Source organism: Saccopteryx leptura, chromosome 5, assembly GCF_036850995.1.
Source record: "Saccopteryx leptura isolate mSacLep1 chromosome 5, mSacLep1_pri_phased_curated, whole genome shotgun sequence".
NCBI classification, from domain to species: domain Eukaryota; kingdom Metazoa; phylum Chordata; class Mammalia; order Chiroptera; family Emballonuridae; genus Saccopteryx; species Saccopteryx leptura.
The window spans coordinates 4,593,027-4,619,863 of NC_089507.1; the positions used below are offsets into that span (position 1 = coordinate 4,593,027).

The 26,837-nt window shown below is 51.4% G+C and overlaps 1 protein-coding gene across 3 annotated transcripts in view; it reads right to left on the reverse strand.

Annotated features, from left to right (window-relative positions):
• Nucleotides 1-26,837, reverse strand: part of STK32B (serine/threonine kinase 32B) — a 274,593-nt gene that overhangs the window by 180,939 nt on the left and 66,817 nt on the right. For all 3 annotated transcript variants that reach the window (XM_066387652.1, XM_066387650.1, XM_066387651.1), the window contains one exon: nt 5,774-5,925. In XM_066387652.1, the coding sequence (XP_066243749.1) occupies nt 5,774-5,892 (119 nt within the window). In that variant the 5' untranslated portion in view covers nt 5,893-5,925. The remainder of the gene's footprint in view (nt 1-5,773; nt 5,926-26,837) is intronic.

Below are 26,837 nucleotides of genomic sequence, written 5' to 3' on the forward strand. Positions count from 1 at the left end.
GGTGCTCAGCGCCTGATGATTATTTCTAAAGGACTTCTATCCTTCATCGGAGTCTCCCCAGGGGCTTCCGGGCTCTGTCCTCCCCCCCAACCCCCCTTCTGCCCCCAGCTTCAGCCCGCCCAGCCGCACCTGTGAACACCTTACGTAGCTTTACTTTAATCAAAGGTCTCAATGGCCTTAAAAAAGTCAGCCACTAATTTAACTGGTTCTGTCTTGGCCTGGAGTGGCACCCAGAGATCTGTGTCTTGACTCAGTCCGTGGCTACTCAGGGAAGGTTCTGGAAACATACGCTTGCTATGAGAACTGTTTAAGCTGCTCGCAGGCATCTGTTCTCACTGAATTCCAGGTGTTCATTCCACAGTTACTCCAGCACTAAGTCAGGCTTTTAAACAAAACATTTTAACAGCTAGTCTAAGTAAATTAGGAAAGAAAAAATGGATTTTGAAAATACAATCTGAAAACACACATGAACTATCTACCCACTACCTTTTTTTCCTTTTTTTAATTAAGTGAGGAAAGAGGAGGCAGAAAGACTCTTGCCTGTGCCCCCACCGGGGTTCCACCCAACAAGCCCCCTATAAGGTGATGCTCTGCCCACCTGGGGTGTTGCTCTGTTGCTTGGCAACTGAGCTATTTTTAGCACCTGAGGTAGAGGCCAAGGAGCCATCCTCAGAGCCTGGGGCCAACTTGCTTTATCCAATCAAGCAGTGGCTGCAGGAGGGGAAAAGAGAGGATGGGAGGGCTAGAGAAGTGGCTGGTTGCTTCTCCTGTGTGCCCTGACCGGGAATCAAACCTAGGACATCCACACACCCGGCTGACGCTCTACCACTGAGCAAACCAGCCAGGGCCTACCCAATACCTTTGAACCAGGGTAAAAATCTGGTACTAAAGTCTCCAGACTCATCGTCCGGTGTCAGCACACCCCCGTTTGCACTGCTAGAAGAGAACGAGACAGCAAGGCTTCCAGCCAGAGGCTGACCTGAGTGACAAGTGCTCCTAACATCAACTCCACGGAGGTCCGCCATGCAGTGGTCACCTCGTGCCAGAAACTGTGTGGCCACTTGCTATATATTGCCTCGTTTGGTCCTTATAGCAACCTTGGGACGGAGTTATCCTTCGGTTACCTTAACAACTACCTAAAGACCCTCCCTCCAGACGTGGTCACACTGGGGGCTGGGGGAGGGGAACACCACTCAGCGTATAGCAGCCCCATGGCCTGCAGGAGGCAGAGCTGGGGTCAGAGCACGCAGATCAGCCCTCGGGGCCAGAGTGCGGAAACGCCGCCCACCCCCACGTCTGCCCCCACCCCAGCGCCCCATCACGCCCTCCCCTCCTCGCCAGGGCCCCCCCCCCCATGCACTCCCGCACTGGGGAGCTGCTCTTTGTTCTGTTCCCTTTCTCCTTCGCCCTGGTTGCTGAAAGCCCAAGAGTACTAAACAGCTTTGCTTCAGAACAGGTGAAAAGATTGCTCTTGACAACTCCACTTGGACCACTACAGGCTCGGGAGCACCCATCACTCACTCCTTAGAGACTAAACAGTCCGGAAAAGGATGCACGCCCAGACTCGGCCGGTGCCAGCGACCCAGCACGTCGGTGAAAATAAAGAATGCGCAGGGGCCGCGTCAGGACTCCCAAGGCCGCGATCATTCACTCTCCGCTCAATGGCGTGAAGAGCTGGCATGTAATTAACAGAAGGAAGGGGTGTCCTTAGAACATGACAAGCAATTTCTCCTGTGCTGCCTTCCTGGTCAGGAAGGGGGGGGAGCAGCCAACAGAAGTCTAGAGGGAGGGGCTCTGTGAGGGTTGGGGGACATGGTGGGCTAAGCAGGGAAGGGCCAGAGCCTTCTCAGAGCAGCTGTGAGGGGGTGGCGAGGGCTGGCCATGAAACCCAACAGCCTGGCTTCGAGTTCCATCTCCTCCACTTACTAGTGAGTTGGTATGACTCAGCTATCCCATCTGAGAAATGGGGATAATAAAATCAGGATGGTGGTAGGCAAGTAAGAAACACTGTCCAGGGATTAAAGAAGTTGAAGACACTGACCAAGGACCAGGAAGGGTTAGTGGTCATCTTCCTCCAAGAACGGAAAACCTCAGGGCACGGGGGAGGGTTTCAAGTGGGAGGGACGACTCAATCGACCCAGACAAGGCAGGGAGCTGTTCTGGGCCCTGCTTTCCCTCTCAGTGAGGTGGAGCCCCAAGCCCCCCACCCCCACCGTGGGGCGGCTCTGCAGCCTGCAGCACAGGATACGACGTTCGATGTTCGAGGGGCAGGTCTGTGGCCGGCACAGTCTCCACTGTTTTCTGGAAACACCAGTCTCCCTCTGGAGTTCCCCTCCCTCATTCTCGGTTCCTGGGACTCAGGTGGGCCCAGCCTCCTACCCCTCCGCCACTGCTTCTGGGTGGGCACGTGATCCCTCCGCCACTGCTTCTGGGTGGGCACGTGGTCCCTGCCACTGCTTCTGGGTGGGCACGTGGTCCCTGCCAGGCCCCACACGCCAGCCTGTGACCTGCGGCTGCTGCCGGGGCTGCAGGAGGAGACACGGGAGCAGCCAGTGGTCAGCACGAGTCTCACCTCGGAAACAATCTAACACGGACGAGAGTAGGAGCTAGAGACCCGGTCGGCCGGCACGCCACGCTAGTTATACAACCAAGAAATCCCTCTCTGTGCTGACGCTGCTTTAAGTTTCTGTTCCCCTGTGCCTCTATAAATCCTGATGATATACATTACTGCGCAAAATACACAAGACAACCGATGAATTGTGGACTCCTTCTCACCTGAAACCTTGAAGGGGCATCATCTGTCTGCTTTCTTTCTTTCTATCTATCTATCTATCTATCTGTCATCCATCTACTCTCCAGCCATTACAATATATATATACACACACACTGCAAGAGCAAAAGTAGGTATACAGTTGTGAGTATGCAAACCACAGTTTCTTCTCGTATTATTACTTATTAAGTATTACATTATTTTCCCTACATACAGCTATAAACCCGCTTTTGGCCCACCCTGTACATAGAACCTTGTACTGTGAACATCTTCCATGTACAGAAAATATACTTCCACATCACCTCCTCTCAGCTAATTCTCGAAACAGTCCTAGCAGTAAGCAGGGGGAAGTGACCTCCATCAAGAGGCAATATTCCGAGTCCACAGAGTTTGAGAGGCCACTCCAAATCCAAGCAGCGGGTCCACCCCTTTCCTGCTGACGGTGGAAGACAGCGTCCTCAGAGGGTTTTCTTATACTCCCCTCTCTCAACACGCGTCACAGCCCAGACGTGCATCCGACCCCCTTGCCCGATCTCAGGAGTCTCCCCTGGGAAAGTCCACGCTCAGAGATCTTCACCTCAGCGTTACTGACACTGGCCAGACAATGAGAAACAGCCTGATACAACCTGTCTGCCAGGATTACAGCTAGACACCCTATTGAATGTCTCCAAGTGGAACGGTATATAGCCATTAAAAAGGATTTACAAAGACTCTGCAATAATATGATAATTCTCCCACCGAACCATGACCATATTTTTTTGCTCCATAAGATGCACTTTCCCACCCACCAAAGTGGAGGGGAAAATGCCCGTGCGTCTTATGAAGCGAAAAATATGGTATTTTATTAAATATTTTAACACACCATTCGGTTCAGAAAATTTTTCTCCTTAAAACCCTAGGTATGTCTTATGGTTAGGTGCATCTTATGGAGCGAAAAATACGGTAATTTGAAAAAGCAGGATATAAAATGGTTACGTATGTTCTTTTATATCAGTGCCATAGTAATCTGAAGAAGAGAAGGATTCTGGTTCATCACTGCCTTCTTAAGTATTTCATTTTCTGAAATTTACTTTAAAAAATTCCCTGTGGGTCCTGGCTGGTTGGCCCAGCATGTAGATGTCCTGAGTTCAATTCCCAGAGTTCACAGGAGAAGCGACCATCTGCTTCTCCACTCCCCTCCTCCTTCTCTCTCTCATTCTTTCTCTCTCTCTTCCCCTCCTTAAGCCATGACTCAGTTAAAGCAAGCTGGCCCCCTGTGCAAAAGATGGCTCCTTGGCCTCAGCCTCAGGCCCTAAAAATAGCTCAGTTGCCAAGCAACAGAGCAACACCCCAGATGGGCAGAGCATTGCCCCACAGGGGGCTTGCTGGGTGGATTCTGGTCAGAGAACATGCAGAAGTCTATCTGGGAGTCTGTCTCTCTGCCTCCTCTCCTCTCACTAAATTAAAAAAAAAAAAAAAAAAGTCCCTTGTACAGCAATCAAAACACAAAGGGGTTTATTTCCCTCAAACAACACAAGTGCTTGGATCACTGCTGAAACCCTGAAGAATTTGCCCTTGTGACTAAGACTCTAGTTGTGTGTCCCACGTAATCTGGCTTCCCCACGCAAATGCCCATGGCCGTGGCATCTGCCAGGCACACCGGATTTTCTCAAACAGGATAGTCCATGTCCCTCCTGTCCTATCGGCCAGTGCTCAGAGTGACTCTATGAAGAGCAACCCAAAATCGTCGGTGATACTAAGAACACGGACCAGACCGGACTTCCCCATCAGGGGTCACCTTTGATGCTCTAAACATCCAGGATCAGCCAACTGAGGTCAGAATGCCACAGGGTGGGGTTCCTAGCACAGTCTGGCCTCTCCCCTACAACAAAGCCCAGCTCAGGAGGTGTCTGGTCAGTGCTGCCAGTGTGTCTGAGGCCATGCTAGACTCCCAGAAACAAGAACCAGCGAGCAGCCCTTGCTTTTGACGGCTCCGGGCCGAAGTCCTCCGTCAGCTGGACGGAAGGCATGCTCAGGACTGGGTTACAGGAAGCCGGGGAGCCCGGCAGGGGACGGGGAAGATTCAGGAAAAGGAGACGTCACATGCAAAGGCACAGAGGCAGGGACCCTCTAGCAGGGTGGTGTTTCTTGTGTGCAAATTTAAAGCAGAGATAATAATTAGGGATGGGAATGGAGAGAAAGTTCCAGAATGTGGATCCCAGCTGGGCTTGTGGGCTGGATTCAGAACTTAGAATTTAGGGTGTGCACCATGGGCGGCCACCCTGAGTCCTTCTCACTGTCAACACTAGGGGGGGGAGGTGTTTCCGAAAAGTGAAAAGTCCCCTCAGAAGACAGTAGGTGGCGCTCTCTTACCCCAGCCCCACCCCCTTCCGTGTTCTCAGGTGCAAAAAAACCTCTTCTAGATCCATCTTCAACTGTGATTCATCGGGGAGGGAAGACGGGATTAAAATGGACGTCAAGCCAACACTTACAGATTTCACCAGAAAATGTCGTTACAAACGAGTCGTCTGAAAAGAAACTCTGCAGCACGTCCAAGACCAACTAACTGCGTGAACCCAGAAGAGCTCGATCCTTCCCCGCCACCCCCAGAGGGTTCCCTGCGGCGCTGCAGCGTTGACGTCACTGGGGCAGCGCTGACGTCACTAGGGCCGCGCGGACGTCACCGGGGCAGCGCGGACGTCACTGGGGCAGCGCTGACGTCACCGGGGCCGCGTGGACGTCACTAGGGCCGCGCGGACGTCACCGGGGCAGCGCTGACGTCACCGGGGCCGCGCGGACGCCACCGGGGCCGCGCGGACATCACCGGGGCAGCGCTGACGTCACTGGGGCCGCGCAGATGTCACCGGGGCCGCGCGGACGTCACCGGGGCCGCGCGGACGCCACCGGGGCCGCGCGGACGTCACCGGGGCCGCGCGGACGTCACCGGGGCCGCGCGGACGCCACCGGGCCGCGTGGACGCCACCGGGGCCGCACGGACGTCACCGGGCCGGTGGGACTACTCACCACAGGTTGACCAGGAAGGGGTGCTCCAGCCCCTGCATGATCTGCAGCTCCCGGAACACGTTGCGGACCTCATCCCTCTCGACGCACTTCTGCTTGTTCATGTACTTCATCGCGAACATCTTCTTCGTGTCCCGCTTCTGCACGATGCATACCTGCGCGACGGTCCAAGGGAGAAGGTTCAGGCCAACGTTTAAAGGAAAAGGAAAAGCCATCCCTCGCTGCATTCCTGCTCCGGGTTCGAGGCTCCGTTCCGAGAGCCCGCGAGCAGAGCGCCCTGGCCAGGCCTCTCCCCGCCCCCGCCCCCGCCCCGTATCTGTAACAGGGGGGAGCTGGCCCCCATTCACCTGCTCATCAAACACCCACGCCGCGCTGGCCTGTGTAAGTGCCGGAAGAGGAGCCGGAGGGACAGGAAAGGGAAGAGGCAGCCCTGTCCTCAGGAGCTCACAGCCCCGGAGGAGACAGACAAAGGTCCCACATCTACGGCCCGAGCTCCACGGCGTGCCCACCCGCGTCTCCTGGCCCTCCCTGCTTCTGCATAACACCTGACCCTTGCCGGGCTATGGGCATCCACACCGCAGGCCCTGGGCCCGTCCAGCAGGACCAGTCTGGGGCTCACAGAGCTCCCAGGGTTGAAGAGTTTGCCCGCGGGGGTAACTGTCGTGATGGCACCCCCTGAACGGGCAGTCTTCCTGTCTCTCCTTCCCTGACACACTGCACAGCTCACCTGTCTCTGCTCTGTCACCTGTCCTGTGCCTTGTACTCAAATCCTTGCCTGGGGGCCTGCTCTTGAGCAAACCAAACTAAGGCTCATGGCCACTGAACGAGCGAAGGACAAGTCATAGGGGCAGTGATGACAGCTTCCGTGGGCTGAGCACTTGTTGCAGGCCCGACACTGGGCACTCCGCTCCTATCACTCAGTCCTCACAAGACCCTTACGAATAAAGCTGTCCCCCCCCCTGCCCCCACCCCCGAGCAAGAAGAAGCCGCAGCCCCAGCCCCAGCCCCACCCCTGCGAAATTAACCCACTCAGAGTTCAACAAGCTGCTGAACGGCTGGGCAGAGATGCCACCCACAGTCTGACCCTCGAGTGATGCTTTACTAGGGGCTGCCGGGCAGGGTGGGGAGGGTGGACTGTGTGAGGACTCTCTGTCCACCCACCAGTCTGACCCTCGAGTGATGCTTTACTGGGGGCTGCCGGGCGGGGTGGGGAGGGTGGACTGTGAGAGGACTCTCTGTCCACCCCCCACAGTCTGACCCTCGAGTGATGCCTTTGCTGGGGGCTGCCGGGCGGGGTGGGGAGGGTGGACTGTGAGAGGATGCTCCCTGGAGGAACTCCTGGGGGGCGGGAGGGAGGTGGGGTCCCTGCCACCAAATTCCATCTCCTCATCAGGACACCAGCATATTGAATGGATTCAGCACCCCCTCCCTAACCCAGGGTGACCCCACCTAACTAATTATATCTGCCAAGACCCTATTTCCAAATAAGGTCCTTTACTGAGGTTCCAGGAGATCGTGAATTTGGGGGGACACTGTTCACCACTACAGGTAGCCACGATTACTGTCCTCGCTTGACAGAAAAAGGTAGGGAGAGAGGCAGAGAAAGGGTGTAGACCTTCCTCACGTCTCAGGACTCAAACCCGCACTCTCCACCTCCCCCGGTCACCACTTATCACGAAGGACGCTTCCTCCCTGAACGCAGGGCGTGTGAGAGAGAACGCCGACATGAAACCACGAGCCCGGGGAGCCGGGGGTTGTTCTCTGTCCGAGCAGCCAGGTTGCTCTGCGCTGGGAGGTCAGACCCCTTTCAGCCCCGACGGGCCGTGGATCTGTTTGGGGCAGATGGGGGACAGGGGGGAAAGCCAGAATTCCAACCCCAGCTTCGGTTCTGCCTCCCTGAGCCCCGTCTCAGCCTCGGTCTGAACTGGACTAGCAAAGCCCCCCCTGCACCACTGAGGGGACACTCCAGGAGACTCGGTGAGACCGAGGAAGTGAGTGTCCCACTGTAGTGGGGGGTGGGTAAATGCCAGGGGACTCTTAATGGCTTAATTAGCACAGTGCACAGAAAGGGTGTGCTTCCAGGCAGTAAAATGAGCTGTCTGAAGGCCCATGGAAGTTTCTTTTTTAGTGACCTTGAACCTGTAACACACCAGGAGGCAAAGGCGTGCTGGTGTATTCAGGACACCCGGCTTTGTGGGGGACCCCAGCGGATACTTCTGGAGCCCTGGGTACCTGAGGCCCACGCCTGCAGGCAGACGTGTGGTGGGCTGGTCAATCCACTGGTTAGTACCCTCCTCCCTCTCACTTCTCATTTGTCTTCTCAGAAGAGATGGCCAACGGACAGTCCCTCTGCCGGGGCTAGGAGCCCGCGGTCCAGCCGGCTGCACCAACCTCAGAAAGCCAGGCTGTGATGGGACCGTGTCTGTGCGAGGCCCCCGGCTCCGAGTCCCTGACTCTCATCCGTGATGACGACGGCCAGAGGTGCCCAGGTGGCTCTCACCGCCCAGGGAGGGGCAGGCGGAGGGGGACACAGCAGCTCAGAGACAGGTGTGACAGGTGTGCAATCAGAAGAGATCCTTCAAAGCTAAATTAGAATTCCAACTTTCTTTCTTTTTTTTTTTTTTTTTTTTTTTGTATTTTTCTTAAGTTGGAAACGGGGAGGCAGTCAGACAGACTCACGCATGCGCCCGACCGGGTTCCACCCGGCATGCCCACCAGGGGGCGATACTCTGCCCATCTGGGGCGTCGCTCTGCCGCAATCAGAGCCATTCTAGTGCCTGAGGCAGAGGCCACAGAGCCATCCTCAGCGCCCGGGCAAACTTTGCTCCAATGGAGCCTCGGCTGCAGGAGGGGAAGAGAGAGACAGAGAGGAAGGAGGTAGGGGTGGAGATGCAGATGGGCGCCTCTCCTGTGTGCCCTGGCCGGAAATCGAACCCGGGACTCCCGCATGCCAGGCCGACGCTCTACCAACGAGCCAACCGGCCAGGGAGAATTCCAACTTTCAAAGTAGAGCTACTGGTATCTGAACAGAGTTTAGAAGTCCAACTTCAGTACAAGACTTAACAAAGGCAGATGGTCTAAGATACAAGGTAGCGCTTGCAAGTTTGGATTTACAAGTGAGGGAAGAGAGGTCGACGGGCGGGGTTCTTGGCTACCTCTATGCAGATGAAGGGGTCTGGCTGGGCCCTGACGCCCTCCTAGGTACACGGAGGGTTTGGCTCCATTTTCTTGGGCCTCTTAAAAACATCCTATGTTTCTCAGGACACAGCGCTAAGAAGGCTGGACCCGGGGTCAGGAGAACCTGGCTCTGGCTCCGGGCCAGCTATAGCGCCACCCTCAGACCCCTGGCTCGTCTGGCCTTCCTTCTTCGTTGGCCAGGTGAGGCTGGTAGCAACAGCTGAACCAACCTGACCAGGAGACACTGAGAGGCTAGAATGTGGTGGTGGTGAGTCTAAGTCTAATGCCCTGGGTAAGACAAAGAAAGCATCTGGGCTCTGGGGTCACTCTGACCCCATAGAGCTCATACTCCAGCTTTGCTGTGTGACCACAGGCACATCACCCACCCTCTCTGGGCCTCAGTCTACTCATCAGTAACGTGGCGGTGACGTTCTTCCCGCCAGGGCTGTTATGAGGACATGCAGGGAATGTCTGTAAGGGTGCGGTACGGTGCCAGCACATTGTGGGCACTGAGTGGAGGTGAACTTTCTTTACTGCTCTCAGGGTTACGCACACAGAACGTCCCCAGACAGAGCACTCCGTGCGAATAGCAGTTACTGTAATAATCACTAGTCCCGTCATCATAACCAGCATGCAGGATTCATCTGAGGGAAGGCTGGGTGCTGTGAGCAAGGTCTGCTCCCAGGACACAGGGTTGCAGACATTTCTGCCCCAATAGCCAGAGCCAAGCATTCTGGGGCAACTCGGGTGACATGTCCAATAACCAGCCAGGGGCCTGAGCCCCGCCCGTCATGTTGCAGAACCAAGGAGTGAACACATCTGGGAGCAGCGCCCAGGCTCTGAGTCAGGCAGGACGACTGAGGCACAGAGAACGGAATGGAAAACCGAAGAGGAAGGGGATGCAGGCTGTAGTCGTGGCTGAATGGTTCCCCTCAAAAAGCCACGCCCCGTCTGACCCTCCACAGCCTGGGAACGGGACCCACGGGCATATCCCGTTCCCTCTGCTTAGAATACCCTTCCCGCGGGCATCACCCCCTCCCGACCTGAAGGCTGCCCGGCCCTGACCTCCAGGCCTGAGCTGGAATGCACAGAGGAACTGGAATGTCATTTGTACTGGGTCCGCCTTGCCCTGCGTGGCCCCCGCAGGTGGGCGGTCCTTCCGGCCTCCCTGTTTGCAGCGTGGGAGGAGGGGCTTCTGCTCCTCCCAGCTCTGAGCCCCATGGCAACCCTGTGACTGAGGGAACCTGTGAGCCTCAGCTGCACTTCAGTCCTGGGAGCAGCAGCTCCCGGCAGGTGTTCTATCTAGAGCAGGGGTCTCAAACTCAACTCAGCATGTGGGCCGCAGAGCAAGATCACAGCCGTTCGGCGGGCCGCACTAGGTCTACAAAAGGCAACTGTTACGCAACACTTTTCTCACTGCAGTTGAAAACAAAAAAAAAATCAGTACAACAAGCACAATCATACATGCAGTTTACTCAGTGTCACAAAACGACCAGAAACTGTAGTTCGCATCACAACTGCTGTTAACTAAGCTAATATCTAGCTAGGATGCTAGAGAAATGAAAAATACCAGTAGGCCCCTAGGCTTACTTAATTTTATCCAAAATATTTTGAACTTTGTGGATTAGTCTGCGGGCCGCACAAAATTGTTCGGTGGGCCGCGAGTTTGAGACCCCTGTTCTAGAGGGATGCTAGCACTCCTCATCAAGAGGTGGCTGGCCCAAGTCCCAGCAACAGTCAACGTCAAAACGGAAGGGGTGGGTCCCCAGGGGCCCCACCGCTCCCTAGCGGGGCAGCTCAGAGCCCTTTCCACAAGAAATCCCAGCTGATGAGGCAGAGAACGAGCCATTTGGCCAAAGCCACCCAAGCTGCTAAGAGGCAAGCACCCAATTAACATTCCTCAGTTGTCTGATTCAATTAGGAACTAACGTTATCGTCATTAATCACAATGTATCGAGACAGACAAATACATGCTAGCCAGTGTGGGTTTCATGAGAATGACACGTGGCAGGCACACGCCGCAGCTCAGACACTGGGGAGTGGGTCCGAGTCAGCAGAGAGCAAGGGCGACAAGACTCCACCCGGCGCGGCACCCGGAGGCCTCTGGCCAGACGTCACACGCAGAGCAGAGCGTGGACAATGTCGGTCACGCCCGGAGCTCTGGGAGGGCCCGGATTTCAACACATTTGAAAAGCGCCCGTGGGGTGTGAGGTGCAGACAGGTGCAGAGTCACTTTGCTAGAATCGTCAGGGAAGTTTTTGTCTGGTTGCCTCTTCAGTGACCTTGATGGTCAGGGTTCCGGCCCTTATTTCTCAGCTCGGGCAAGCCAGCTCCGAGGATCCCAGAGTCAGAGGGGCCAGGGTCGGGCTGGGACCCACAAGTATGGGGGTGCGAGGCCGGTGCTGCCCTGTGGGCTGGCCCAGACTGCCCCTCTTATCTGACTCAGCCAACCTTCCGTGTACTGCCCACCCCACCCCAGCTGGAGCGCGCCTAGCCAATGCTATCGAATGAATAAACAGCTACAGTGTGACATTAAAGGGCACTATTATGTTTGCAGAGCAAGATTCTGTCAAACAGTTGATTTGGAGAGGAAAAAAATCAGGATTAAATACCATTACTAAGCAGAGTGGTCATGCAGGGTCCACTGTTCAAATGTCCTTAGCTGACACATGGACCATCTTTGCAGACAATGATTGTTAACTGCCCGAGCGCATCCTCCCTTCTGTCTCTATAACAGGACATCAGTTTTCCTCAAGGAGGCCATGTGACCCACTAAACACCTGTAGCCGGAGGTAACCATGCTTCTGCCAGTGAGATATAACAATCTGCTGGAGGCTTCTCAGAAAAGTCTTGCTTTTTTTGAACAAAAGAAAATAGCTACCAATGGCCCACTCTCCTCCCCTCCACCACATTCTTGTCTTTCCTACCTGGAATACACGTGTAATGTCTGGAGCTGCAGCAGCCCCTTCGGACCATGAGGCCAAGAGCCTCTCAAAGACTCTAACCCTGTTACTGTGGCGCCACCTACCTTCAGACTTCTTGTTATGTGAGAAAAGCCAGCTCCTCTTTGTTTAAGCCGCTGTCAGGTCGGTTTTCTGTTTCCCACATCCCCGTCTGATACACCCAAGTGCACGATGCTTTCTCACAGCACAGAAAGGCCACCCACACGGGCTCTAATCAATGCTGACCTCACCGGAGCAGTCAAAAGTTGGCCTCATGGAGACGGAGACCAACAGGCTGGCTACCAGAAAGCAGGAGAGAGTGAGGGGACGGGTGAGAAGGGGAAGGGGAATATAGTCAATAATACTGGGGTAAGTCTACACGGTGACAGAGGATGACTAGAATCAGTGGGGTGATCACATCGCAAGGCATAGAGATGTCAAATCACTCTACTACTATAGTACACCTGAAATTAATATAACCAATATAAGCTTGTATGCCAACTACACTTACGTAAAAATATAAATTAAGAAAAGAAAACATTGGCCTCAAGAAAAATACTCATTTGGATGTGTAAGCATTTATTAAATGACTGCCATGGACCTGGTACCCAGCTAGCCATGAAGGTATGACAGTCCCCTAGGGACTCAAGGTTTAATGGGATAAACAAACGACACTCAAGAAAGCTGAAACCCCTCACTCTGGGTCACGGGGCCTCCCGTGGCCTGGCCCCGACGCCCCTCTGATCACCTCTGTGACCCTCCTCCCTGCTCACTTCCCACCCTGGCCTGGCCTCTGTGCCGTGCCTCCGACTGCACGCCCTTCCCACGTGTCCGCAGCCTGGGGCCCTCACCTTCTCAGGCTCCGCTCATAAGTCACCTCATCAGGGGAGCACCTGTGACCTCCTGTGGGAGACAGCCAACCCCTCCTCAGCCCCGCCCCCCCCCCCCGACCTGTTTCCTCCATCACCCTGACCAGCTCCTGCCGCAGATGTGCATCTTGGTTGGTTCGTCTATCCACTGTCAGTCTCCCCTGCTGGGTTGTAAACCCCGTGATCATAGGGGGTTTCCTCCCTTTGGTTCCCTGCTCTACCTTCAGTGACTGGGACAGAGCCTGGCACAAAGCAGGGCTTCGTGGCTGCCTGCAGCTGGCTGAATGAACGCGTGGAGCGTCACTCTGTAGGGAAGGGCAATGCTACAGGAGAGTGGAGCGTGCCTCAGAAGACGGAGCCAAACCAGGAGATGGGATTAGGGCAAGGCCTTCTGGAAAAGGCTGCATTTGAACTGTTTCTCCGTGGTCCGGAGTTGGCTTCAGGAAGATGGAGGTATAGGGGAGGGAGGAAGAAGTGCCTTAGAGGGGAGAGGGCACAGCCTGCTGGAAGCAGAGCCAGGGGACAAGCCCTTAGCATGCTAGATATGTCAATAGTTCTCTGACCGTGCTCATCAGTAAAATGGGGATAAGAGTAGTAATGCCTGACCAGGCGGTGGCGCAGTGGATAGAGCGTCGGACTGGGATGCAGAAGACCCAGGTTCAAGACCCCAAGGTCGCCAGCTTGAGCGCGGGCTCATCTGGCTTGAGCAAAAAAAAAAAAAAAGCTCACCAGCTTGGACCCAAGGTCGCTGGCTCGAGCAAGGGGTTACTAGGTCTGCTGAAGGCCTGCGGTCAAGGCACATATGAGAAAGCAATCCATGAACAACTAAGGTGTCGCAACAAAAAACTGAGGACTGATGCTTCTCATCTCTCTTTGTTCCTGTCTGTCTGTCCCTGTCTATCCCTCTCTCTGACTCTCTCTCTCTCTGTCTCTGAAAAAAAAAAGAGTAGTACTGACTTCCGTGGGGGGTTTAGAGGGCGACACGGTAAGCACTTACTAAGTCATTTATTATTACTGTGATCATGATCATCACTCATACACGTTCTGATGATAAGAGCAGAGAACACTGTAGAGATGGGCAGAAGTGGCCCAAGGAGGGCCTCAGGGACCATTTCCCAATTGTCTGGTGTGATGGTTAATTTTACATGTCAGCTTGGCTGGGCCACGGTGCCCAGATATGTGGTCAAATATTATTCTGGATGTGTCTGTAAAGGTGTTTTTGGATGAAATTACTTTTAGATAAATTAAAATCAGTAGACTTTGAGTAAAGCAGATTGCCCTACATAATATGGGTGGGCCTTGCTCAATCAGTTGATGGCCCAAGGAGAACAAAAAACAAACCTCCCCTGAGCAGGAGGGAATTCTATAGCAGAAAGCCTTTGGAACTGGACTCCAGCATCCGCTCTTCCCGGGTCTCTAGACTGAGAACCTACCCTCCAGATTTGGAGCTTACTTATGTACACACACACACACACACATCCTGTTCGCTCTGTGTCTCTGGAGAACCTAGACCAACACATCTGGCAGTGAGCTAGCCAGGATCAGAAGTCAGCACCTGAATTCAACCTCCCATGGGCCCAGGGAACCAAGCCACTGTGGCCATCTGTGCTGCGTGCTGGCTTTTCTCCATCACCTTCTAAAGTGTTCAAGTTGCTAGGTACTTGATTTTAAACTGTTTGTCCTCCGTCAGCATATTAAAAGGGACAGCATCACGAGGAGGCATCCCTCACTGGGACACGGCCCAGGCTGTACGCAGCTACGCTCTGAGCCGCCGCACCCTCCCCTAGGGGTGCTGAGAGACTGGACACCCACCCCGCGGACCCTTCGTCTCTGAGTTCCAGCCCGGGCTGGGTGCCGCTCCCTGCTCTCCGCCCGAGGCAGGACGTCAGACATCTTGGAGATGGTGGCAAAAAGAAGAGGAGACAAAGGTGAGCAACAGGCCGGTGACAGATGGCCTTAAATGCCACGTTTGAAAAGGCTGGCGCAGTGGGCCAAACTGCACTTCCCCACACCCAGAAGTTGAAGCCCCGAGCTGCAGTGCTTTAAAATGCGACTGTGTTTTTAGAGAGGGTTTTTCAAAGAGTGAAAACAGGGCCATGAGGGTCGGTCGGCCCTAATCCAGGATGACTGGTGTGTGTGTATATATATATATATATATATATATATAAAGGGAATTTCAGAGACAGACACACACAGGGAAAAGATGACGTGAAGGCAAAGGGGGGTGTCGGCCATCCACACGCGAAGCAGAGACGCTTCAGAAGAGCCCGCCCCTGCGGATGCTGCCGAGAAAGGCCTCAGCCCCCGGCGCTGGGACAGTCCCTCCGCTGCGTAAGCCCCCCCAGTCTGCGGGACCCCCTCCCGGCAGTGTGTGCAAACTCAGGCAGTGGCCTTCTGTCCCGAGGGCCCGGGAGAGCCTCTGGCGGGTGTTAAAAGTGGACCCCAGGTATACAGTCATAAATAAATGAATGAAAGAAAGAACAGACAAACCAGCAACACGGGAAGTCTGAGATGTGAGGAGGAGGAGGGAGATCTTTCTGGGAGCGGGTACAGGAACGCTGGAGGGCCACTCCAGGAGGTGACTCTATAATTAACGCCACTGCTGACACACACACACCGGTGACCTCTGCAGTCACAGGGGAGACGGCAGCGTCAGGAAACGCCGAAGGGAGGCACAGGGACAGGTGGGGGCAGGACCAGCGCTGGTGCTTCTGACGCCCTCGGCACCGGGAACGAGCCGGGGAAAGCGAGGCTGGAGCGTCCTCTGCACGTGAACAGGCCCGACAAGCCTCAGCCAGCAGACGAGTGACGCGGGAGATGACAGGAAGTGCACGGGAGCAATGACGTCTGTCAACCTGGCCGGCGGCAACAGATCAGCGGCTCTGGCCGAGGCTTGAGAGCCATTCACGCGGGAGCCTGCTGTTCCTGCGATGTTTAGCACTTAATAAAGTGATTCCGGGAGCCAGCGAATTCCTCACACTATGCCTCAAGCCCAACACAATCTAATTAATATCAAATGGCTAAATATTTAATTGAAAAGAAATGGAATTCCATCCTTTATGAAAGCCGTTGGCGTGAACAATCACGGCTTCTAGTGCAAGCATCGTGTTTCAGAAGTCTAAAAGCGCTTCTTACATAAGAATATAAAACAGCTCATTTTTCAGGCTCTGAGAAGTCGGGCAACTTGCCCGGAGTCACCTGCTTCTGAGCCCCAGTCCCAGCTCAGCCCTGACAGACTCTGGAGCTGAGGCTTCCTAGCTGCTGGGCTTAACAGACTGCTTCACTCCGGCTCTTTCCCGAGAGGAGCCACCGTGCAGTCTGAGGCTTCAGGCTCTTTCCCGAGAGGAGCCACCGTGCAGTCTGAGGCTTCAGGCTCTTTCCCGAGAGGAGCCACCGTGCAGCCTGAGGCTTCAGGCTCTTTCCCGAGAGGAGCCACCGTGCAGCCTGAGGCTTCAGGCTCTTTCCCGAGAGGAGCCACCGTGCAGTCTGAGGCCTCACTCAGGCTCTTTCCCGAGAGGAGCCACCGTGCAGCCTGAGGCTTCACTCAGGCTCTTTCCCGAGAGGAGCCACCGTGCAGTCTGAGGCTTCAGGCTCTTTCCCGAGAGGAGCCACCGTGCAGTCTGAGGCTTCAGGCTCTTTCCCGAGAGGAGCCACCGTGCAGTCTGAGGCTTCAGGCTCTTTCCCGAGAGGAGCCACCGTGCAGTCTGAGGCTTCGGGCTCTTTCCCGAGAGGAGCCACCGTGCAGTCTGAGGCTTCACTCAGGCTCTTTCCCGAGAGGAGCCACCGTGCAGTCTGAGGCTTCACTCAGGCTCTTTCCCGAGAGGAGCCACCGTGCAGTCTGAGGCTTCACTCAGGCTCTTTCCCGAGAGGAGCCACCGTGCAGTCTGAGGCTTCAGGCTCTTTCCCGAGAGGAGCCACCGTGCAGTCTGAGGCTTCACTCAGGCTCTTTCCCGAGAGGAGCCACCGTGCAGTCTGAGGCTTCAGGCTCTTTCCCGAGAGGAGCCACCGTGCAGTCTGAGGCTTCACTCAGGCTCTTTCCCGAGAGGAGCCACCGTGCAGTCTGAGGCTTCACTCAGGCTCTTTCCCGAGAGGAGCCACCGTGCAGCCTGAGGCTTCGGGCTCTTTCCCGAGAGGAGCCTCCGTGCAGCCTGAGGCTTCACTCAGGCTCTTTCCCGAGAGGAGCCACCGTGCAGCCTGAGGCTTCACTCAGGCTCTTTCCCGAGAGGAGCCACCGTGCAGCCTGAGGCTTCAGGCTCTTTCCCGAGAGGAGCCACCGTGCAGCCTGAGGCTTCACTCAGGCTCTTTCCCGAGAGGAGCCACCGTGCAGCCTGAGGCTTCAGGCTCTTTCCCGAGAGGAGCCACCGTGCAGTCTGAGGCTTCGGGATCTTTCCCGAGAGGAGCCACCGTGCAGCCTGAGGCTTCAGGCTCTTTCCCGAGAGGAGCCACCGTGCAGTCTGAGGCTTCACTCAGGCTCTTTCCCGAGAGGAGCCACCGTGCAGCCTGAGGCTTCAGGCTCTTTCCCGAGAGGAGCCTCCGTGCAGCCTGAGGCTTCACTCAGGCTCTTTCCCGAGAGGAGCCACCGTGCAGCCTGAGGCTTCAGGCTCTTTCCCGAGAGGAGCCACCGTGCAGTCTGAGGCTTCGGGATCTTTCCCGAGAGGAGCCACCGTGCAGCCTGAGGCTTCAGGCTCTTTCCCGAGAGGAGCCACCGTGCAGCCTGAGGCCTCACTCAGGCTCTTTCCCGAGAGGAGCCACCGTGCAGTCTGAGGCCTCACTCAGGCTCTTTCCCGAGAGGAGCCACCGTGCAGCCTGAGGCCTCACTCAGGCTCTTTCCCGAGAGGAGCCACCGTGCAGCCTGAGGCTTCGGGCTCTTTCCCGAGAGGAGCCACCGTGCAGTCTGAGTCCTGGCTTTGGCTGGACCTCTCAGACACACCTGCTGCCCCTGCCCCATTACGAACTCTGTGCCCGCCGCAGGGCCTTTGCACCTGCTATCCCTTTTGTCTAGGGCGTTCTTTCCCTCATATCTTCACATGGTCTGTTTCCCACTAAACAGTTAGGACCTGGCTTAAATGTCTCCTCAAAGGAGCCTTCTCTGTTCCCCTCTCCTCCAAAGAAAGCTGTCCTCCGTCCTCCCGGGTCACAGCACGGTACTCTGCCACAGAGCAATGACCACTGCTGAAACACCGTGTTTGTTTGCTGTTTGCGTGTCTGTCTGTTCCCCTACGGATGAAACTCTGTAACATCACGGACCTTGTCCAGCTGACTGGCACACACAACCACCCAGAATAATGCCGGGCAGAGCAGTGGCCACAAACATTTACCATCCCGCTCAGAACCCCGCTGTGCACGTCTGCCATGCTGCCGCTATCGCAAAGGCCTGGCAACTTAAAAGATCAAAAAGATTACAGAAGCTAATATTTTTAAGGGGTAAAAAATAAATAAATAAATAAATAAATAATAAATTAAGACCCAAGTCAAATGTCTTCAAACTTTCAAACTGATAAACGCCTATGTAAAACCTAACCCCTGCTTAATTCCAAAGTGGATTTGTTGCAGTCTGAGCCGTAAATTGGTTAGTCTGCTATTAATCAAATATATTTTTTTCACACCATAAATCCGCATGCAGATGTGACAGTCTGGGACACGGAATCAGACAACTAATAATACGCTTGCGGACGGAAGTGATCAGCGCCGCATAATAAGGCGGCGCAGCGTCTGGAGCCACCGGCTGTGCCGTCCTTGTCCGGCGCCATCCGGAATCTGCCTCAGAGGGACATAAAGGACTATTGTCATATGACTCTGCCACTTTCTGCTGCTTTACGTGCAGACTGCCGCTGGCAAGTCCATGAATTTTAATTAACTCCCCATTTATTTTGCTCCAACCAGCTCTTTAAGCAGAGAGCCCACACCACTGTCAATCCAGAAGAGATACCTTTGAAGCAAACTTCTCAGAAACTTCTCCCAAAGTCTCCTCCTCCCTCCCTTGAAGATCGTTAAGCCCAGTTCACGTCCGAGTTCACTCAGGGCGAAACCCTTCACCCTGGACTCTCCACCGGCCCAGCTCCCGCTTCAGGGAGGCGCGGGCTGTGGAGTGTGAGGGCTGCAGGGGGAGGTGCTGATTGCAGGGGCGGCTCTGAGAGTTTGCAGGGGCGGCTCTGAGAGTTTGCAGGGGCGATGCAGACACTGACCTCAGGACCCGAGCCCAGAGACAACTGGTGTAAACCCGCCAACTCACTCTTATCAGTTGATTGGCTAATTGTGAGGCTCTTCACTCATTTATATAGATTCATTTATATAATACTCATTCACTTATGTGTCAAATATATGTTCTCTGAATCATTAGTACATGTGTGTATGTATATATATACTATATGTGTATGCAGACATACACACTGTGCAGTGGTATGTGTACATATCTAAACGTGTGGACATGTGGGTGTACATATACATGTGTGTATAAATATTTTGTTATGTGAGAGTATGCATATGTATATATAAATATATATATATATACACATGTGTGTATGTATCTGTATCCTGTGTGGGGGGCATATATATATATATATATATATATAACTATATACTGTTTAGTGGTTGAACACCTATGTACATAAGATATACATAGGTGTGCATATACCACTTAGGGGATATGTGTGTATATGTATATATGCATATGTACTGCTTAGAGGGTATACACACATACATATATGTATACACTATATATGTGTAGACAAGATATATGCATTGTAGCTATGCATGTATGTATGTGGGTGTATGTACATATACGTATATGTGTATACTGCTTGTCAGGTGCATATACACATGCATGCATGTATCTGTATCCTGTATGGTCCAGCTGAAGATGGTCCATGCAGCTGGCACATCACATGTCCATCTCAGAAAGGCATGCGGGACCACAATGACTGGATATCCCCTGGGCCACAAGGAGGGAGGAGGCAGTCTCCAAGGGAAAGGGATGTTATTATAGCAAGAAAGGGGACTGAACAGCATGCAGAAAAGTAAAAAACAAACAAAAAAACAGCCATCACTACAGTTCTTCATTCTTTTTCCACTTTACAGATGAGAAAAATTAAGCTTCAGATTTGTTCATTTACTTCCCCAGGTGTCCACGACCAACACGAAGCAGACTCGGGTCGACTCCCGAATCTCGTGCTCCCCGTGGATACGTACAAATTACCCTGCTGTGCCGCACCTGCCCCCGAGCTCAGTCCTGAGAGGGTCACACAAAGGTCAGTGACTTCCTGCGGAAGGACCGCCGGCCGCTGTGGGCCTTGGCGCAGCACGGAGGAGGCACGGACCTAACGTGGGTTTTCTGTCCATCCACATGTGCTCTTTCCTGATAACCAAAGCTATTGTCACCAACTCCCAATACAAGGTCCTCCTGGAAAACTACCAATAAATGCCAGTCAGCGAGCCCGCCACAGACAGAAAGCAGAGCCACACTGCTCCCTGTGAGGAGGGAGTGCCCTTCACCCTGGGCCAGCCCCTCGACCTTGACCTCAGCAGCAGTCACGCCGACTTCCGCCCTTACCGTGACAGGAGGCGAAGGTTTGGTGTGCTGACCAGAACGGAGCCATGTTCTCCTCCCTCTGAAGGAAACCAACTTCCTCCTGAACACCGCAGGTTTGTATATAGTCCACGTGCATCTGGGTGTCATCAAGCAATCGCTATGACCCGAGACTAACTTAAAAGCACCCACGATAACCATATTTAACACGCGTAATCTCTGGGTGACAGGTTCTAAGAGCCAAACCAGCGGGCAAACGGCAGTACAGATGCAGGCAGCAAAGGTAGACAGAAATCTTTCAAAGGACGGTGACGAGATAGGACCAACCTCAAACTCACGAGGCTGCCCGCTAGCGGATCTGGTAGCATGCCAGGCAGGGAGGCAGAGGGCCCGGGACCGACATCGTCAGGGACGCCAGCGTGAAGGCTGCCGGGCCTCTGAGTGTCCCAGGTGGTGGCGCAGCTGCGCTGTGGACTCAGACATGTGCATCGAGTCCCCTTACGTCATGGAATGCTCAGCACGAGGATGACAGACAAGAGGAAGTGACGGTTCGGTGGGTGTTTGACATGTGGTGCTGTAGTGAAGGGTAGCCGCGGCTCAGGAGGTTAGAGGCAGACTTCCTGAACGCTCCGGGCCGCCCACTTCTGAGAAATCCAGAGAAGAGGAGGCTCCAATGTATCACATAAACTCTGCCCAGATCTCCGGCTGGCCCTTAAAGGTGACTGTAAGCAGTCCAGTAAAAAACGAAAAGGAAGTGGACAGAGGTTTGTGTACACGCCCAATGGGGGAGGGGGAGCCAGCAGTGTAAGTCCAACCAAGTTAAACACTTGTGAAAAGGACATCTTCAAAGAAATACGATAGAACCCAAAGTCTCCGCAACATAACATTCACAGTGTCCAGGGTGTAACCTAAGACGATTTGACACACAGAGAACCTGGAATATGTGACCCCATTCTTATGAAGGCAAAGCTTCAGGTGACTCAGATGTTGGGATCAGCATAAAGGACATTAAAACAGCTACTGTGACTATGACAATACTGCACGGTATAAAAGGGCAGTGTGGTACGAATACAAGAAAATACAGAAAACCTAAGCCAAGAGAGAGAAACTTTTCTAAATGAAGAATTTCAAGCGTTTCAACCTAAGTGCAATTCTAGTCAAACCGCTAAAGGTCAGTGATTAAAGGGAAATCTTAAAAGGAGAGAGACAAAAGTGACACGTGACATACCAGATAACAATAAGTGGTTCAAAGTGCCATGACTTCTCATCAGAAACCATGGCAGTCAGGTGACAGTGGTATGGACACTTGAAAGTAATGAGGAAAAAAACTGTCAACCCAATAATCTGTACCCAGAAGAAGTAGTCTTTAAGAAAGCAGGAGAATGAATGCCGGTCAGATAAAATGAAATTAATAGAGACTGCACTGAGAGGAGACTGGCATCCCAGGAAATACAAACGGAAACTCTTCAGAATGGATGGAAATGATATCAGTGGGAATTTCAGACCTTGGTGAGAGTATGGGTAAATTTATTAAAAACAAACAAAAAACACAGATCTAGATATACGTTTCTTTTTTTTTTTTTCTTTTTTTTTTTTTCATTTTTCTGAAGCTGGAAACAGGGAGAGACAGTCAGACAGACTCCCGCATGCGCCCAACCGGGATCCACCCGGCATGCCCACCAGGGGGCGATGCTCTGCCCATCCTGGGGGTCGCCATGTTGCGACCAGAGCCACTCTAGCGCCTGGGGCAGAGGCCACAGAGCCATCCCCAGCGCCCGGGCCATCTTTGCTCCAATGGAGCCTTGGCTGCAAGAGGGGAAGAGAGAGACAGAGAGGAAAGCATGGCAGAGGGGTGGAGAAGCAAATAGGCGCTTCTCCTGTGTGCCCTGGCCGGGAATCGAACCCGGGTCCTCCGCACGCTAGGCCGATGCTCTACCGCTGAGCCAACCGGCCAGGGCTACATGTTTCTTAAGATGTGCAATATATTTACAAGTGGAGTCTATATATTTATATATATAGTTAACAAAGAAAACCATAAGATTGTATTGGAGATTTATAATTTAAGAAGCTGTCATTTGTGCAGCTATAGTATAAAGGTTGACGAGGTAAATGGACCTATAAGGTCCCATAAGGTTGCCAGGTTCATCCACATGTCATGGGAAGTATAAAATATTAACTCTCTAAGAAGACTATGGAATAAATTAAGGGTGTATATTATAATCCCTAGAGCAACAATCTAAAAGCATAATACAAGGAATTATAGCTATAAAGTCAATAGATAAATTAAATGGGGGCTCTAAATATTCAATTAATCCAAAAGAATACAGAAAAGGAAAAACAGCAAAACAGACAAAGAAAAGCAGAAAATGGACAAAATCATGATAGACCTAACACCAATTTCACACCCTTTCAGAAAACAGAGAAGAAAAATGTCCCAACTCACTTTGTGAAACTAGTATAATCCTAAAAACAAACGTAAAAACAAAACTACAGGAAACTACAATTATTCACAACTGATAATTTAATTAGCAAGATTTCAGGATACAATATATAAAAATCAATTGTATTTTTATATCTCGCAATAAAAAATAAAAAATTAAATTAAAAACAATTCCATTAAAATAGTGCCCCCCTGAAGAAAAACTTCATAAATAATTTAGGAAAAGAACTGATACAAAATAAAAGGGCAAAGCCCCTGCCTACAAAATTTCAAAACATTATCAAAATAAAGAATCTTTAGTAATAAATAAAGGTAAAGAGAAACAGAGAGATAGGTACACCTTATTTGTGAATTAGAAGACTCAATGTTGTTAAGATAGCAAGTATTTTCAAGTTGATATATAAAGCTAATATAAACCCAATAATATTCCCACCCATTTTTTTTGAGAAATTGACAAGCAAGTACAAAATTTCTATGAAAGTCCAAAGACCTAGAATGTCCACAAAATTTTGAAAAAGAATAAATTTGGAGAACTTACACTACCTGATGTCAAGATTTACTATACACCTACAGTAATTAAGACAGTCTGGTATTTGTACGAGTAGGTAAGACAAACAGATTAGGATGCAGGAGTAGACCTCCCACTTCTAAAAGGCATCTGACTTTTCACAAGGACGTCAAAGCAATCCAACAAGCAAAGAAAAATTTTTTCAAGAAATGGCCATCCCTATACGAAAACGATGAACCTCAACTCTTACTTCACATCATCCAAAAAATTTTAACTCTAAAGGAACTAAACCTATAAGCTAACTCACACGACTTTCACAAACTAAACATAGGAAAATATCTTTGTGACATGAGTATGTTTTCTTAAGCCAGGTTTCCTTATACAAGTCACTTAAAGCAATAACCCCAAAATGAAAAACTCAATACATTATACCTCATCGAAACGTAAAATGTCTGTGCACTACAGTACACCACCAATAAAATTAACAGATGAACTACAGTTTCTTAGAGAATAGTCCCATATCTGAGAAAGGACTGGTATCTACATCTCTGTCCCACACTTCAGCGATAATACATCAACCCAAGTTTTCAAATGGCAAAATGTTTTGAATACATACTTCACAAATAAAGACATAAGATTGGTCTTTTAGGCACATGAAAAAAATGGTCACCATTACTCATCAGAGAAATGCTATTTAAAACCAGATTGAGATACTACTGAATACCTAAAGTGAAAAATACTGAGAGTACCACATGTTGGCCAGGATGTGAAGCAAATGGAACTTAGTACGAGTACAAAATAGCACAACCACATTGGAAAGCCCTTCGGCGGTTTTGTACAAAGTAAAACAAACCCTCTCCACCAAGCAATTCTAATCCTAGATCTGAACCCAAGAGAAATGAAATCACATGTTCACAAAAAAAGGACTACAAAGTTTAATGGCAACTTTCTGAAAACCAGCAAAAACTAAAAACAGTCTAAGAGTCTTGTCATGCTGAAAATGGATTAACAAACTGTGATACGTTAATAGAATGAACATTATTCATCAGTAAGAAGAAAAAAGTGCTGACACACAGCAACATGGATGAATCTCAAAAACATTAGGCAAAATGCAAAACATTATGAAGCCTTACACTGGAGAGTACTTATTGTATGATATCATTTATATATTAAGTTCTAGAACAGGCAAATCTAACCTCCAGAGGATGAAGTGGTTGGGATACAGATGAGTTTTGGCTGGACAGGGTCAGCGGGATTTTGAGGCGACAGTAATCGTCTATATCTTGAAAAATCTTCACGCTACGCAGGTGTATGCATTTCTCAAAACTCAACAAATGCAAACCTAAGATTGTGTATTTATTGTATGTGCTATTACAGCAAAAGAAAAACTATGGACAAATGCTGAGATAATTGGGGTAAGTATACAGATATTTTCAGATTACTACAAAATGCATAAAAGAAAAGATAGATTAATGGATGAATAGGATAGGCATTTCATAAAATAAGTTTGGTTGATGTTAAGTGGAATGTAAATGGTGAATACAGGTGTTGACTATAAAATTCCTTCAACTTTGCTGTATGTTTGCAAATTTTCACACTAAAATGTCAGAAAATACTGGATAAACATCTAGTCAACCCTGCCCTCTACAGAACATGTACTCTGTGAAGTCTGCATTTGGTATCCTGCAAACTCACCCCTGTGTACCCACACCTCCTGGGATTTTCTCCACCATTGTTTTTCAGACTGGACTTTAATGATCTGTTTATCTGTCTGCCTCCTGCATGTAGGAGAGCTCCTTAAAAGCAAGCACCATACCCGGTTCATTTTTGTATCTCAGACCCTAGAACAGAATCCAGAACAAAGTGATCATCCGTATGATAGATGGGTGCGTGGATGATGGGTGGATGGGTGGATGGATGGATGGATGGATGGATAAATGGATGGATAAGTGTGTGTGTGTGTGTGTGTGTGTGTGTGTGTATGGATGGATGATGGATGGATGATGGATGGATGATGGATGAGTGATGGATGGATGGATGGACAATGGATGGATGGATGAATGGATGGATGATGGATGGATGGATGGGTGGATGGATAGATGATGGATAAATGGATAATGGATGGATGGATAAATGGATGGATGGATAAGTGAATGGATGGATGCATGCATGGATGGGTAAATAGTTGGATCTTTGGATGTAGCAATAAGTAAATGGATGAATGAATGAAAGAATGAAGAAACCACCGTTTGCCAATGGCTCTTCCAGGCTTCTCTGCTCTCCAGGCTTCTCTGCTCTCCAGCCTGAGTGTGCTGATCCCTGCCCACCTCACAGCTCCTTGGAGGCTTCCGAGCCACCTTCAACGCCACAGGTTCAAAGAAGACCCCAGAATGAGCAGTTCAACACTCACCTGACCTCAGAAACTCAAAATCTGGTATTGTACACAAACTCCCAATAACAGAACAAGACATAGAATTAGAGAAAACTCAGTGGCAAAGCTTCTGTTAAATCAGAACTATGTGGGTTTCCAATAGAACAAGTACCATGCAAGACCATGACCTTGCCAAGTCTTGTCCCACCATCTGTCAACAGCAACACATCACACAGGGTGAGGTGCTCTGGGAATGTAAATGTACACAACAGCCCCGCCTGTCCCAGTCCACGTGTATGTCCACACAAATGTCCTTCCATGCAAAAACCAGGCATGCCTGTTACTACTACCTCCTTCAACACACACACACACACACACACACACACACTTAGTTAAAGTCTTCTCTTCCCCACTCCCTGCTTCTCAGGAGGGAAAGTGCCTAAGCAGTGAGGGAATCAATACCGACTAAGTGGTGGTTTGGTTACATGATGGGAACTCAACTATATAATCTCATTTATTTACCACAACAACCTGATGTGGAAGACACGGACACGTCCATTTTTACACAGCCTGCGTGCTCATGAGCCCTGGCTGACTGACCCCCCAGTGGTCCAGTGGTTACAAACACCCCAAGGGAAATGCTTGTTGGCCGGAGGGTAGATACTGCGTGAGGACCAGATGCTCCTTATGAACACAGACTCGTCTTTGAACTCCCCTCTAACCACAGACCCGTCTCCTGGGTGGGGGCGTAGGTGGTGATACAGACGGAGAATGTGGCTCAAGGGGACAGATAAGGAATAAAGAAGCGTGGCACACAGACACAGCGAAAGCCTTTAGAAAGAAAGAAAGTCTGCAGTATGCTACAGCTTGGAGGCATCTTGAGGACATTACCCGAAGTGAAATGAGCCAGCCACAGGAAGACAGATACAGCATGTTTCCGAGCTAAGTGGGGTCTCTAAAACAGTCACTGTGGTCGCCTTGGACAGCGTCAGGGAGGGGGCCTGGAGAGTCAAAGTCACTAACTAATAGGCATACAGTTCAGTCCAGCAAGATGAAGAACCTCTGGAGCCCTGCTGGACAACACTGTGCCCAGAGCCAAATCATACACTGGGTGCAGAGAAGTTTGCTCGAGGGCAGATCTCGTGGTAAGTATTCTTTCCAAATACCTTTTTATCTACATATTTATACAATGCTCATGTTGGAGGAAGGAGCAGAGGTTGACCATCTCATAAGTG